Source organism: Rhinolophus ferrumequinum, chromosome 6, assembly GCF_004115265.2.
Source record: "Rhinolophus ferrumequinum isolate MPI-CBG mRhiFer1 chromosome 6, mRhiFer1_v1.p, whole genome shotgun sequence".
NCBI classification, from domain to species: Eukaryota; Metazoa; Chordata; class Mammalia; order Chiroptera; family Rhinolophidae; genus Rhinolophus; species Rhinolophus ferrumequinum.
In genome coordinates this window covers 31,212,213-31,226,944 of record NC_046289.1, presented here as the reverse complement: position 1 = coordinate 31,226,944, position 14,732 = coordinate 31,212,213, and the positions used below count along the sequence as shown (strand labels likewise).

The 14,732-nt window shown below is 45.2% G+C and overlaps 2 protein-coding genes across 16 annotated transcripts in view; one reads left to right on the top strand and one right to left on the bottom strand.

Moving 5' to 3' along the window:
• Positions 1-14,732, top strand: part of PLEKHG3 (pleckstrin homology and RhoGEF domain containing G3) — a 66,017-nt gene that overhangs the window by 32,700 nt on the left and 18,585 nt on the right. For 2 of the 15 annotated variants that reach the window (XM_033107530.1, XM_033107527.1), the window contains exon 1: positions 7,143-7,331. The exons of 4 other annotated variants lie outside the window; for them this stretch is intronic. In XM_033107530.1, coding sequence (XP_032963421.1) covers positions 7,170-7,331 — 162 coding nt within the window. In that variant the 5' untranslated portion in view covers positions 7,143-7,169. Of the gene's footprint in view, positions 1-7,139; positions 7,332-12,842; positions 13,651-14,732 lie in introns of those variants that run through there. 9 more of the 15 variants (XM_033107537.1, XM_033107536.1, XM_033107539.1 and 6 more) reach the window with 7 other exon arrangements.
• LOC117023071 (cytochrome c oxidase subunit 7C, mitochondrial-like) lies at positions 289-755 on the bottom strand. The gene has a single exon (XM_033107541.1). The coding sequence runs from the start codon at positions 694-696 to the stop codon at positions 454-456; it is 243 nt and encodes an 80-aa protein (XP_032963432.1). The 5' UTR covers positions 697-755; the 3' UTR covers positions 289-453.

Genomic DNA, 14,732 nt, shown 5'->3' with positions numbered 1-14,732 from the left:
TCTGCCAGCCTTCTCTACTGTGTACCTACCTCAGCAGTGTGATTACTGGGTCATCAGCCATGCTTTTTAAGATACTATGGCCAAATGCCCCCAAATGATTTGTAACCATTTTATATTCTTACTGGAAATATGAGAACTCCGATTTTACTAATATTTGAATTGTCTTTTAGTGTAGTAGATATAAAATGGTATTTTAAGATTATTTTATAAATTGGTTTTTAAAATTAGCACTTTGATTACGTGTAGGGATGAGCACGTTTCATATATATATATTTTTTTTGCTCATTATCACATTTTGTATTTGAGAGAGGAGGCATTAAGGATGCATGCCGTAAGTTTATTTACAAACATTTCTAGTATGTTGAGTTCAACAGTTTGATCCATTTTTCAAAGTGACTGCACCTCTTAAAATGTTCCTCTTCATATCTGTTTCACGGATTAAGTAAAACATCCTTATTTTTTAAGCAGCTGGCGTCTTACTATGAAGAAAGGTGCGGCAAATCCAGATCCAAAGTACAGAGTCATCATAACTAGCAACTGCCACTTGTTTTCCACTGAAAATGGCAAATTCTTCCCTGGGCTCTCCTCATAGTGGCTTCTACGGACCACAGAGGTTGTGAACCTCCGGATGCTCTGTCCCAACATAGCGCTGTTGGGAGGCCTGCAAAAGGCGCAGAGACCGAAAACGGAGGACATGGCGGTTCCTCCTTTTCTCACGACCTAGTTCTTCTGCGTCGCACGTTTCATATTTATTGGCCAATGATGTTTACTATTCTGTGAGTCTGTCCTTCACACTAAAAAATGATTCTTTTTTTTTTAACCAAGTAATACATCCACATGATTTAAACTTCAAAAGGGAATACGTACAGTGAAAAGTTTCCCACTCCTGTCCCCTCACTCACCATCTTCCCAGCCTGCAACATATTAGAGTACTTTTCCAGTTTTAATTGCCATTGTCTTTTTCTTTTTGACATTTAGGAAGTAAAAAAAAATATGTTAAATAACTATCTTTTCTAGGTCATATTCACTATATATAGCTCTGGATTGTGTTAACTTTATTAATGTCAAATGTCATAGGGAAATTTTAATTTTAATGTCGGATTGACCAATCTTTCATCTATGTCTTGTTCAAGAAATCCTTTCCTACTTTGATTTTATAAATATATATTTTAATATGTTTTGTTTTAACTTTAAGTTTTACTTCCCACATTTACATTTTAAATTCACCTGGAATGTATGTGTGTGTGTATATATTTATATATGTATTAGTATATATATGTGTGTGTCTCTATATATGTGTATATGTGTATATATATATATATATATATATTTTTAATATGACACTGGTTCTCAACCTTGCCATACATTAAACCATACATTAAAGCCTCATGAGGAGCTTTAAAAAAAAGTACTGATGTCTGAGCCTCACCTCAGATCAGACCAATAAAATAAAACTTGGGGATGTGATACAGAATTGCACACCTGAAATCTATGTAATTTTACTAACAATTGTCACCCCAATAAATTAAAAATAATAATAAAAAAAAAAAAAGAGGGGAAGAGTTGTCCGAGGTTGGACAACTACGTTCACGAAACTTCCACTGTGTAAGTGCAAACGGCCAAAAGATGTATGAAAAAATGTTCAACTTCACTAGCTATTAGGGAAATGCAAATCAAAACCACCATGAGATATCGCCTCACACCTGTAGAATGGCTATCATCAACAAGACAAATGATAATCAATGTTGGAGAGGCTGTGGAGAAAAAGGAACCCTCATATACTGTTAGTGGGAATGGAAATTTGTACAGCCACTATGGAAAACAGTATGGAGGTTCCTCAAAAAAATTAAGAATAGAATTCCCATATGACCTCAGCAATCCCTCTCCTGAGTATCTACCCAAAAACTCTGAAAACATTGATCCATAAAGAGATATGTGCTCCAATGTTCACTGCAGCATTATTTACAGTGGCCAAGACATGGAAATTACCAAAGTGTTCTTGAATAAATGATTGGATAAAGAAGATATATGCACACAATAGAATACTACTCTGCAATAAGAAAAGATGAAATACTGTCATTTGCGACAACATGGATGGATCTTGAGATTATTATGCTAAGTGCACTAAGTCAGAAAAAGTTGAGAACCGCATCCATATGACTTCCCTCATATGTGGGATATAAAACTGAAGGCAACAAAGGAAGACAACAAAGAAACAAAAACTCATAGAAACAGACAGCAGTCTAGTGATTACCAGAGGGGAAGTGGAAGGGGGGGATTGTAAAAAAGGGTAAAGGGGGGATTGTAAAAAAATATATGGTGATGGAAGGAGAGCTGACTCTGGGTAGTCAACATATAATGCAATATATAGATGACATATTATAGAATTGTACACTTGAAATCTATGTAGTTTTGTTGAACACTGTCACACCAATAAATTTTTTTTAAAAATGAAAAAAAAAAAAAACTTGGGGAGGGACCCAGGTATGGTTATGAAATGTCCTAGGTGACTTACGGTCAGCCAAGGATGAAGACCACTCAACCTTGTAAGATGGAACTGATTTTAGTTTTTTTCCCAGAAGAATGGCCAGTTTTTCTAGTACTAGTTATTGAATAGTGTATACTTTTCCTGCTGACTTGTTGCTTTTAAGATTTGATTGATTGGTAACTTTATTGAGACATTTCACAAATTTTAAAATTCACCCGTGTAAATGTATATAGCTCAGTGGTTTCTAGTATAGTCACAGAATTGAGCAACCATTGCTACTATCTAATCTTAAAACATTTTTATCATCCCCCTAAAGAAACTCTGTATCCTTTAGCAATCATTTCCCATTTTTCCTAGCCCTAGGCAACCACTAATCTATTTTCTAGCACTATGGATTTGGCTATTCTGAACATTTCACACAAATTAATTCATACAATATGTAGTCTATTATGACTAGCTTGTTTCACTTAGCATAATGTTTTCGAGTTTCCGTGTTGTGGCATGTTATTAGTTCCTCATTCTTTTTTTATTGCCAAAGAATATTCCATTGTATGGGTATACTGCATTTTGTTTGTCCATTTATCAGTTGATGGACATTTGAGCTGTTTCCACTTTGGGGCCTTTATGAATAATGCTGATATGAACAGTGTGTACAACTTCTTGTGTAGACATGTTTTCAGTACTCGTAGGTATGAATGGCTAGGAGAATGAATGGCTGGGTCATATGGTAACTCTGTTTAACTTTTTGAGGAACTGCTAAATTGTTTTCCAAATAGGCTACACTATTTTACATTCTTACCAGCAATGTACAAGGGTTCTAATTTTTCCACATCTTCACCAACACTTTTACTGAACATTGTTTTGATGTTAGCCATCCTAATAGGTATGATGTGGTATTAATTGTGGTTTTGATTTGCATTTCCCTCATAATTGATTATGTTGAGCATCTTTTCATGTGCTTATTGGCCATTCATATATCTTCTTTAGAGAAACGTCTGTTCAGTTTTTTTCCCATTTTGGCTGTTCTCAGTCCCTTGCTTTTCCATATGAATTTTAGGATCAGCTTGTCAATTTCTGCAAAAATGCCACCTGGAATTTTGATTGAGTCTGTAGGTCAATTTGGTGAGTATTGTCAAATTTAAGAATGTAAAGTGTTTTGATCCATGAACATGGTATGTCCTTCCATTTATTCAGGTCTTCTTTAATTTCTTTCAACAGTGTTTTGTGGTTTCCAATACACATCTTGCATTTCTTTTGTTAAATATATTCCAAAGTATTTTATGCTTTTTGCTGCTATTATAAATGGAATTGTTTGTTTCTTAATTTCATTTTTGGGTTGTTCGTTGCTAGTGTATAAGAATAGACTTGATTTTTTTGTATTGACCTCATATCCTGCCATCTTGCTGAACTCTTGTCAGTTTTAATAGTTTGTAGTGGATTCTTTAGGATTTTCTCTATATATGATCATGTCATCTATGAAGAGAGACAGTTTTACTTCTTCCTTTTTGATCTAGATGTCTTTTTCTGGCCTACTTGCCCTGGCTAGAACTCCAGTACAGTGTTGAACAGAAGTGTCATGAAGGGGACATCCTCAGTCATCTTGTTGCTAATCTTAAGGGGAAAGCATTCAGCTTTTTCCATTAAGAATGAAATAATCTGTGGGTTTTTTGTAGCTGCTCTTTTTAAGGTTGGGTATGTTCCCTTCTATTCCTAGTTTGTGTGGTGTTTTTATCATGGGAGGGTGTTTTTGTCAGAGTTTTTTTCTGGGTTCATTGAAATGATCAGGTAGTTTTTGTACTTTATTCATACCTGGAATTATATTAATTGATTTTCAGATGTTAACCCAGTCTTTTATTTCTGGGATAAATCCACATGGTCATAGTGTATACTCCTTTTTTTGTTGTTGATTCAATTTGTTAGTATTTTGTTGAGGGGTTTTACAGCTATTTTATAAGGGATATTGGACTGTAGCTTTCTTTTCTTGCGATATTTTGTCTGGTTTTGATATCAGGGTAATTAATATAGCCTCATAGAATGAGTTCTTTCTTCTTCTATTTTTGGGAAGAGTTTATGAAGAATGGGTGTTAATTTTTCTTTAAATGTTTGGTCGAATTCACCAGTGAAGCCATGTAGTTCTGGGTGCTTTTCTTTTTTTTTTTTTTTTAATTTTTAAAATTATTAATTCAGTCTCTTTACTTGTTAACAGGTATCTTCCGATTTTCCGTTTCTTCCTGAGTCAGTCATTGGGTTTGTGTCACTTAGGAATTTGTCTGTTTCATCTGAGTTATAATTCATTGGCATATAGTTGTTTTGTTGTTTCTTTAAAATCCTTTAAGATATTATTTTTTGTCTTTGGTGTTCTACATTTATACTATGTATGATGTAACTAAATGTGAACTTCTTTTAAATTTAACTTGGGTATGCCTTCAATCTGAGGATGAGCCTATCTTCAGTTCTGGAAAATTCACATATATTTTATCATTGAAAATTGCCTTTGCCTCATTCTTTCCTTTTTCTTTTTATGGAACTCTGTGGACCTCTATGTCTCTTGATGTTCATATTTTCTATCATAACTCTTTGCACTCAATTCAAGATTTCTTCAGTTTTTTTCCCCGTTTCACTAATTTTCTCCTTAGCTGTGTTTAATTTTCTGTTGAACCTACCTATTGGGTTTTAAATTTCAATATCATATATCTCATTTCTGGTTAGTACTTTTTCAAAGTTTTTTTTTCTCAGAGTTTTCTTTTTTTTCTAGCTCCTAGAGTACCAATTTATTTCATCTTATGACTCCCTTGTGGTGTTTTTTCTTGTTGTGTGGTTTATAATTTTTTTATACTGAACTCCTCTTCAGTGGTCTCAAAGAGTGGATTGCTTAAAAGCAAGATGTCCTGGAACTCTGCCCTTATTGGTGGTGGTGAGGTCTAGGACATACCAAATGTGTGGGTGTGTGGCTGAGGAAATATTGTTGGAAAGTTCTTCCTCCAGCACTTTGCCTGTCTGGCTGCTTCTCATCATACAAGTCTCTGCTCAAGAGTCACCTGTTCAGAGCCTTCGCAGGCCTCCCCACCTGACCAAGTCCTCAGCCCCCAGTCAAACTCTCTTAGCTTATTTGTCTACCATTTTGGCCTTCTTCCCCACTGGACTGTAAGCTCCATCATAGCAAGGATTTGTCTTATTCATCTCTGTGTCCTCAGCGCCTGGCTTATGATTTATACTGCCAATAAATGAGTGAGTTTGAGTAGTCCTGTTTCAGACAGGAAGTCATCTCAGCCCCAGTTCTGAAGCTTTTGGGCAACAGAGAAGAAGTGAACAGTTTGGCCGTCCATTCCCAAACCTTTTTCTGTACCTCCACCGGGGATGTCTTTTTCTCGCATCATAAAAGCCCACAAAATGCCATTCATCATCTTGTGTCCTTTAGCCTTCTTCCGGCATTTTTCTACAGCTGCCAAAATCAGTAGTAGGGATTTGAATTCTGGAAGACCTGGAAGATAATGGTACAAAATTCCCCAAAGATCTGGTCCTTTCCTTTAGAAGGCTGTAGTTGATTTGAAGACAGGGCACTCAAAGAAAACAGGATACTCGCCACTCACTGAGTCCCTGACAGATTAGTGCCTCCACAGTTGGAGAAAAGCAGCCTGTATGCTTGTTCCGGGTCATCTTATACTGTCACATAAGTGGTTTGTGGAGGCATATATGGGTGAGTTATGAATTCCTGCGTGATTCCATTTTGACCTCTTTCTGAGATTGCCCCACAGTGTAGGAACTTGTTACTACAGTGTAGGAGCAAAGTGTTACTAGTAAAAGGGCAAAACTATCCAAGGGCATTACCATACGGGGGCTGCGGGATGGCACTTTTGCATTCCATTTTTGGCTCTGTCTCTTGGGCCCCAAGGGAGCCGGTGTTGGGGAATGGTGAAAAGCACGGGAAGCTTGGATTCCAGCAAACCCTGGATTTCCTTCTTATCTCACTGTACAGTCCTGGGTAAGTGAGAAAATAAAGAGCTCTGGATCGTAGGGTTGTAAGGAGATTACATAGAGAGAATGTGTTTAGCACAGCGCCTGGTACACCCTAATAAAATGCTGGTTGATATTATTCCAGTCTGGCATCTTGGGAATCACTTATGCCTCAGTTTCCTGATCTGTAAAACAGGGATAATAATACTTGTTGCTCACCTGCCCCCCTCGTCCCTGGCTGTTTGTTAAGGACCGAAGGGTTAGTATTCTCAGGCTTGGAGGGCCTGGATGGGGGAGGAGCCACATAAATGGAGTATTGTTGTGCTGGTGAATGATCTGGCTTTGTTCGCGTGTCTTTAGTATTTGACTTCCTGCAGTTAGTGTCCCGTGTTTAATTGCCAGAGATGTTTGCATGTCCTCAGCAGTGTGGCACTCACCTGTCTGGCTGTGTTCTGGGTCCCCATCCAGCAGGGACCTGCTAAATTCGGGTGGGAAGCTGCATTTCCTCTGTAAGGGGCCTCCCAGGAATCAGGAATGATAGAAATGCAGAAAGAATGACCCACACGCGGAACTGGTTCTGAATAGGACATTTATTGGAGAGGTTTTGCAGGAGGCGCGGGCACTTTAAGTCCCCAGGCTGTTGGTGGCAGCTCGCTGCTCTGCTCGCCCCAAGCCTGTTAACTGCTCATCTGCCGTTGGGGAAGAATGCCGCCTTCTCCGTGCTCAGATGGGAGCCCTTTTGAGAAAAGCAGTAGGTACCCAGCTGGGGCCAGGCCAGGGGTGCGAGTGGGGCATGACCACGACTCTCTCAACTCCCTCAACTCCGAGCCTCCGAGTCCTGCCAGACTCCCCTGAGAAACCTGGCCAGCCACAGGCTTTGGGGCAAAAGGTAGGTTTCTCCCTTGGGGGTTCAGAAACTGAGGTGCTCACAGGTTCAGGTATAGGCCAGCTGGTCTTTTTAAATCCTGCTTGGCTTCTTTAAGTGGATTTGTCCATCATGGCAGGGTGAGAGCAAAACAGTCCTGTGTTCCTTCTGGAGGTGACTGCAAATGGCTCTGCTTGGGGAATTTTTGAGGGTCTTCTGATCTCTGAACATTCAGAGTTGGGTGGTTAGAGAAGAGGCCATTCCTGGAGGCATCCAGCACGCACATGCACTGGGAAAAGCAGAGTTAATCTCCCACTTTTCCCTGAAGTTTCCTTTTTCCAGGACCCACAGAGGGTGGTTATTTTAGATAAAACCAAGTAGTGGCAGGTGGAGCACGTGAAAGGAAGTTCTCCCCCACCCGGTCTTGTCCCTGATGGGCACCACCAGGCATGGGTAGTGCCCCCACACTTCCAGAGCTCTGGCTGGGCGGCAGGAGCAAGGAGGTCGGGGGCAGACCTTGACTTGGCGATGTCTTTCAACCTTGAATCAAAGCCTTGCTTTTCCAGGAGCAGGACACTGCTGCCTGAGCCAAGCTACTACATGGCATGGGTACTTCCTCACCCCAGAATCTGGGCTTTGGTGACAGCTGCCCCTCCTGTCCATTCTGGTCTGTGCAACCTCTCAGCCTGGGGAAAAAACTCCTCTCCTCCCACCTGGGAACTGGTTGGATGAGTTTCCTGGGCCTCCCTGGTGAGGCCCCTTAGAAGGAAAGGCAGGGACCTGAGGGTGGGGGGTGGGGCAGGTGCTGTGGGATAGAGAGGGGCCCTCCTGGGCTCTGTGGGACAGGGAGCTGTGAGGGGAAGTGCAGGAGGCCCTGCTGTCTGAAGGGCTGGCTGCCTTTGAGAATTAACCTTGTTCTGTGAGTCTGTAAGGTCTGCCTTGGACATTTCTAACTTGTGTTGGTCAGGCGCCAGGCCCAACCAAGGTCAGCGTCCAGCACAGTGAGGGGTGTTCGCTGCAGCTCCTCTCTTGCGGTCGTGTCCCAAGAATGGGGAGGGCCAGGGCATCTGACCAATTGAAACAGTTCACAAAATGGGGCAGCTCACATTTACACACTTCTGGGCCTGGGTGCTCATGCTTGGAATTGGAGAGGAAGTTGCGTTTGGGGGAGCCATCCTGCTGGCAGCCTTGCCCTGTAACTCTAACTTGCTTGGGGAGGGAAAGTGAGAATTTGGGGAAGGGAAAACCCCTCAGGTGGTAAGATGTACACTGACCCCTCCCCCAGCCCAGTGGGACTTACTGGCCTGAAACTCCCATGGGAGATTCCCTTCCGCTTAAGCCCTGTGTCTCAGTTTTCTAGAGTAGGTGTTCTTGTCCTGTTTTTAGAAGAATTTAATTCACACGTAGCTTGACAGCTTCATGTCTATTTGGGACTTCATTTCTTTCCCCTTCAGAGAAGTTGGAATCAGGTCTCATTCTTCTTTCCAGCAGGTGCTCCCTATGTCTCTCTCTTTCTCCTCCTTCAAGCTCTCTGAATAGCCAGCACTCTCTTGGGTTTCTGGATTCTTCTTGAGCACTCTGGCTAGATGGCCGCGTCCTGCCATAGCCCCACATGGCAGTTTACCTTGTAGAGCCCCGTCTCCACCTGTCCGGGTAGTTGTCTGCAGGCCTGGCTCAGGTGTGTCCTTTCCCACAAAGCCATTGCCGATTCCGTCAGTCTGTCCTCGGCCTGCCTTCCAGCCTTGTGCTGCCAGCTGTCCAGCTCCTTGGGGGGGGTCTGTGTCCTTTCGGGACTCAACTTTCCCTGGCAGAAGCTCACTCCTTATGCAGGACTCAGCTAACATGTCACCTCCTTTAAATCTGCCCCGTCCCTTAGGCGGCACTAGCTACTCTGACAGTTTAGGTGTTCGTACTTCTGTACCAGCATTCAAGGCACTGCTTTGTGGACAATCTACTTACGGGGCTGTTTTTCCTTCTAGAATTCAGTTCCTCAAAGACAGGGACAATGTCTTATTTGTTTCAGTATCCCCAGGGCCTAACAGGCATCAGGCTCTGAAGTGTTGCTCCAAACTCAGGCAATCTTGAACTTCCATGCTGCTCACACCACCACGCTACCTCCTTTTGTTAATGATGCACTTGCCTTGTTCCTCCTGATAGAATATCAGCTTTTGGCAATGGGTTCTGTGTGTGATTTTTCTTGGCATCTCCCACAAGGCTGCCACAATGTCTCTGTGCAAAGCAGGGGCTTGAAAAAACTTGCGCAGTGAACTCTGAAGCCTATAGCTTCGGTCGGAAGTGTTATATGCAATAGTGTTATCCCAAAAGAGGGCAGACATTAAGGCACAAATCGCTCCCTGCCTTGCTCCTTATATCCAGCTAGGTAGGAGCAGAGCTTGGACTGGTTTTGAGTGGTGCTGGCTCCAGACCCTGGGCTCATGCATACAGTCTGCTGTTTTCCCCTCTTTGGTATTATTCCCTGTGACTTAGAAGACGAGTGAACCCAGGGCTTTTCCCAGGACCTTGCATCTTTGTCTTATGTCCTAGCTGTCCACATGTCCACTCTGAAGCTGAGTTTTGTCTTTTTTTTAGAACCCAAGGACCAGTGTCCCAGATGGTTTTTATTGATCACTTATTTGTGCTTTTGCCACCTCACATTACCTGGAAGTCTGTTCCGGCTTAGGCCTGTTGTCCCCCATAGCTCTGTTCCTCTCCAGTTCCTAGCAGTACACGCCACCTGTCCCTGTGGAGCCCTGAGGAGTGTGCCCTGCCGGCTACAGCAAAGGACCCTGACTCAGTTATACTTCATCTTCTGGTTTGACCTTGTGTCGGGTGAGGATAGCAGGGTGTTTTTCCTTTCCCGCTGAAGTGCTTTATATTTGTACTTAGAAGAACGTGGCCTGAAGTGATGTTGGGATCACAGATGATGGCTGGTTGGTCGTGGAGGGTTAGGCCATGTTTGTTGTTAATTTGAGATGTGGGTCAACATTTTAGGCACAAATCATACAAAACCTCTTGTCTTGTTTGCCTGTGGAACAAATAATAGTGTATCCATCATCATCATCATCCTTGCTACCATTTATGGTGGTCTCACTGTGTGTCAGATGTACAAATTGCTTTACTTGTGTCTCAGCCTTGGGGTTGTTACTATTGCTGTGCTCATTTTGCAAATGAGAAACTTGAAGCTTGGTGAGGTCCAGTGATTTACCCAAGGACATATCCAGCCAGTAGAGTGGAAGAGCTGGGGTTCAAGCCGCGTCTACTTGACTCCAAAAGCTGTGCATCCATTTAGTGCGTTTAACCTCTCGGCTCTGTGGACTCGCACGCGCACACACGCTTGGGTGTTGGCATACCTCCTCCTCTGCTGAGAACTCAGGGGGACCTCATGGGCCTTTCTGTTGCCACTTGGTCCCCAGGGTGATTCTCCAGTGCCTTTGAACCTGATGCGGCAGTAATTGTAACTCCTGTTTCCTCCCTACCACCACCCCAGCCTAGAGCAGCCCCTACAGTGGGGATAGGAGGCAACAAGATAGCTAAGTGGCAGGGCTGGGTCCCTGAATTTTGCTGATAAGGAGAGGTGGTCCTGTGAGCCTTTTTGACCAAGAAAAGAGAGAGGTGAGGTCTCTGGGAACATTGAATCCGTCTGAGACTTCTAGCACCGTCTTTTGTTTGCTCCATCTTCTGGGGACGTTGTGTCTTTTCCCTGCTTAATGACAAGTAGTGCTGGGAGCTGAGTTGACCTACCCTGGCGGTGAGCAATAGCAATTTCTAATCCACAGTAATCATTCTCATTTGCATTTAGTGGGTGTCGATGTGAAACCTTCTGCTGGACTGTTTTTTTCTGGCATATTTGTAGAGAACTAACTTACTGTAGTTCCTCATCCGAACTCCAAAGTGGTCCGTTGGCCACTTTCCCTCGCCTCCCAGTTTTTTATGGCTGGTCACTTAATATGTGGCATGGCAGGGAACTGTGCCCCTGTTCTAGGCCTTCGTCTGGGGCCCAGTAGGATGGCACTGGTGGGGTGAATGAGCAGTCACCACTCTTGGGTGCCTCTTGGCTGGTTGGAAACTTGCTGGCAGTGACTAACGTGGAATCCCGTTGGTCTCTGAGGCACTGGCTGCGGTCTTGACTTCTACCCCCCTTTAGTTTTCACCTGATGAGGGAGTGGTGAGAGGTGCTCCAGGCACAGTGCTGCAGTCCTTCCGCAGGCATTTACTGAGCACCTAGTGTGTGTATTGCCCTCTGGGGTTGAAGGAAGAGTATGGGAGAGAAGGCCCACTGAGTTTTACTATTTAGTCCAGGAGCAAAGCTTGCACATTGGAATCCCTAAGGCCAAGTGTTTTCAGAGATACTCAGGGCCATTAGAATGTAAAGAAGTGTTTAGTATTAGTGTCTTCCAGCTGCTGTAACAAGCTCCACAAACTCAGTGGCTCAAAACAATATACATTTCTGATGTCCCAGTTCTGGCGGTCAGAAGTTAGCCTGAGTCCCCAGGGCAGTGTTCCTTTTGGAGGCTCCAGGGGAAATTTGTTTTCTTGTCTTTCCCAGCTGCCTAAGGCTGCTTAGCTCCTGTGACTTGGGGTCCCTTTCCTCCATCCGCAGAGCCAGCCGTGTAGCATCTTTCCGTCTTTCTCTCTGCCCCTCTCCTTTTGTTGTCACATCAACTTCTGATTCCTGCTGCCTCCCTTTTGTAAGGACCCTTGTGATTATATCGGGCCCACCCAGATAATCGAGGATAATCTCCCCGTCTCACGTTCCTTGACTTGAGCACATCTTCAGAGCCTCTTTTACCACATAAGCTAATATATACCCAGGGTTGGCGATATGATTTTCTTGGGCAAGGGGGGGCATTCAGTCCATGGTAGTGTGTGTAGTGTATGCGTTGAAGGGGTTGGAAATGGTTGGGGAGGGCTTTCTGCAGGAGAATTTGTGTAGGTAGAGGGGGCCCGGGACACAGTGCAGGTTTGAGGAAGGACAGGAGCATATGTTGGGGTTGTGGGCCGGTGGGAACAGTGAGTGGGCGAGTGGTCTTCCCATTGAAACAAGATGCCAGGGGCTTTCCTCCCCTTCCAAGGCCAGGCGGAGGGAGTTTTCTGGACTTTGGTTTTTAGGCTCAGACTTCCTTCCAGAAATCAGGTGAGAGTGTTCTATTGGCAAACACATGCTTTTCCATCCCAGCAGCTGCAGTCCTGCTTCGGAAACCGGCCACACTTGGTGTCCTCCCTGCTGTTCTTGGGTGGGTGGGTTGGGGGGGAATGAATTCCCGAGGGAAAATGAGTTTGAGCCAGCTGGCGTGGGTTTGTGTGGCCCAGAAACCCTGGTCACACTGTTCGCACAGCCTCTGTGAGTCACGTTGCTCACATGGAGCACACTCACTCCCTGGGGAGCCTTCCGTTGTCCCTTCTTAGGGTGCTTAGTCCCTCCCCCAAGTCTCTGGGGAGGAAAGGGAGGGGCCAGAGTGAGGAAACTGCTTGGGGAAAGGGCCAAAGAGCCAGACCCTCAGGGATCCTCCTGGGAAAGCCTGGGCTTGTGAAAGGTGCCCTCCTGCTGGTGTGACCTCAGCTCTGCGACCCCCTGCTGGCCAGGGAGTGCTGACAGAGAGAAGGGCCTGAGGGGAGCAGTGGGAGCGCACGGCCAGGGCCGGGCTTCTGCTGGGGGCAGAGTTGGGAAACAGCCTGGCGTGGGGCGGTGCTGAGCTGTGGCAAGAACACAGCTGAGTGGTTCAGGATCTCAGTGGAGGTTCACGTTGCTCCTGCCCTGGAAAAGGCGGAAAAGTTGTGGATTTTCTCTGTCACTTCCTGCTGGTACCCTCCTGACAGTGGAGTTGGGAGATTGTTCTGGGGAAGGTCAAAGGCCATCTGGCTGCCCTGGTTTGGAGAGCCTTTGGAATGTCTGGGAGGTGTTTGTAGGTGAAAGATAAAAGAAGGCAGTCTGTAGTACCTGAAGGAGTACTTGGCCTGCGGCAGCTGCCTGGTGAACTTCTCCTCGGTCCTCCACTTGGGCTGATGGACTTTGGAGCAGTTGCCTTTGAAGGAACCCCCTGACTCCTATCCTGCCCGCCTCTAAAGTAGGTGTGGTGTGTCAGCTTCCACTTCTTGGCTGTGGCGTGACAGGATGACGCCAGCCTCCTCCGCACCTGGACCCAGCCTCCCCGAACTGAGATGTTTTCTGGGAGCCTCCAGAGTGCTGGCCCACAAAGAGGGCTCACCAACAAGTGGCCCTTCCCCCGCTCCCACCTTCTCAGCCCACTGGTTGGGGAGGGAGGGCCGGTAGGGAATGTTGCTGAGTGCTGGGGATTCCCCAGGACCAGAGAAGCAGAGATTCTCCATCTTCAGAAGGTTCCAGGTGAGTGCCCCCGGGAGACTATTTTTTTTGAAGTTGGTGGGAAGCCACGTCCTGTTCCCTCAGTGACAAGAGGCCTGAGGACAGAACGTGGGGGTGGGGGTGGGGGCTATTATGGGTTTTGGGTGGTGTCATTTTCTTGTTGGAGGCAGTGGTGCGGGTCAGATTGGGGGCATGCCCCTGAGGTACCATGGGGAGGAGAAGGATGGTGACTTAGCCCTGTCATCTGTGCTGGGAATCCTGAGGCCTGCGGAAGCCTGCCTGCCTCCCTTCCTCGGGATATTCGGAGAAGGTCCTTGGGAGGTGGGGCCAATAACCTCGACCAGTGTGGGTGGGTGGAATAACGGTGGGGTTATGTTTAGAGAAAGTTTAAAAAAAAACACCAAACTGATCTCCCTTCCTTTCCTGCCCCCTGGACCCTTAAAGGTGTGTGTCTGAGTAGTTTCTTGGGCCCATCAAAGAAAAAGATCTGGGACCTCGTCAAAGAGGGCTTCACAGGCTTGGGACTTGACATAGAGAGTTTTCTGGAAGAATGATTTACTGATTGATGATTACCTGGATTGATGGATGTTGAGAGATGGGAGAGGGCACAGCTGGGGGACACTTAAGAGAACTGGAGACTTGGTGTCACAGGATGGGGAGGGCTAGGCCATCTGGCTGGAGGGTTTGGCTTCTGCCTGCCTGTCAGCTCTTTCTCTAGGCTCCCACTTCCCCAGCACAATGTCTTCCAAGATGAGTTTGACGACCTAAGTGTTAATCTTGGCCTTGGGGTGGATCTTACAATTTGGGGCAGTGCTCAGTGGAGAGGAAGGAAAGGTTGGCTCTGCCCAGGGGCGTGTGGGCAGCTAGCTATTAGGTTGGTGCAAAAGTAATTGCGGTTTAAAAGGTGAAAAATAATTGGTAAAAACCACAATTACTTTTGCACCAGCCTAATTCTTTAGACGTCTCTGTGAGAGTCTGAACTGTACACCGTCATGGTCGGGAGCAGGCTTTTAGGACCAGGAGGCACTCACCCTGAGTGTGGTGTCTCTTTTCTGTCATTGTCAAATGGTGTTTACTCGGTCCCCACCTGTACTGTGCCTTCT

Bases quoted from the DNA above. Each gene is read 5' to 3' on its own strand.
- LOC117023071 (XM_033107541.1), bottom strand. From the start codon at position 696: ATGTCCTCCGTTTTCGGTCTCTGCGCCTTTTGCAGGCCTCCCAACAGC.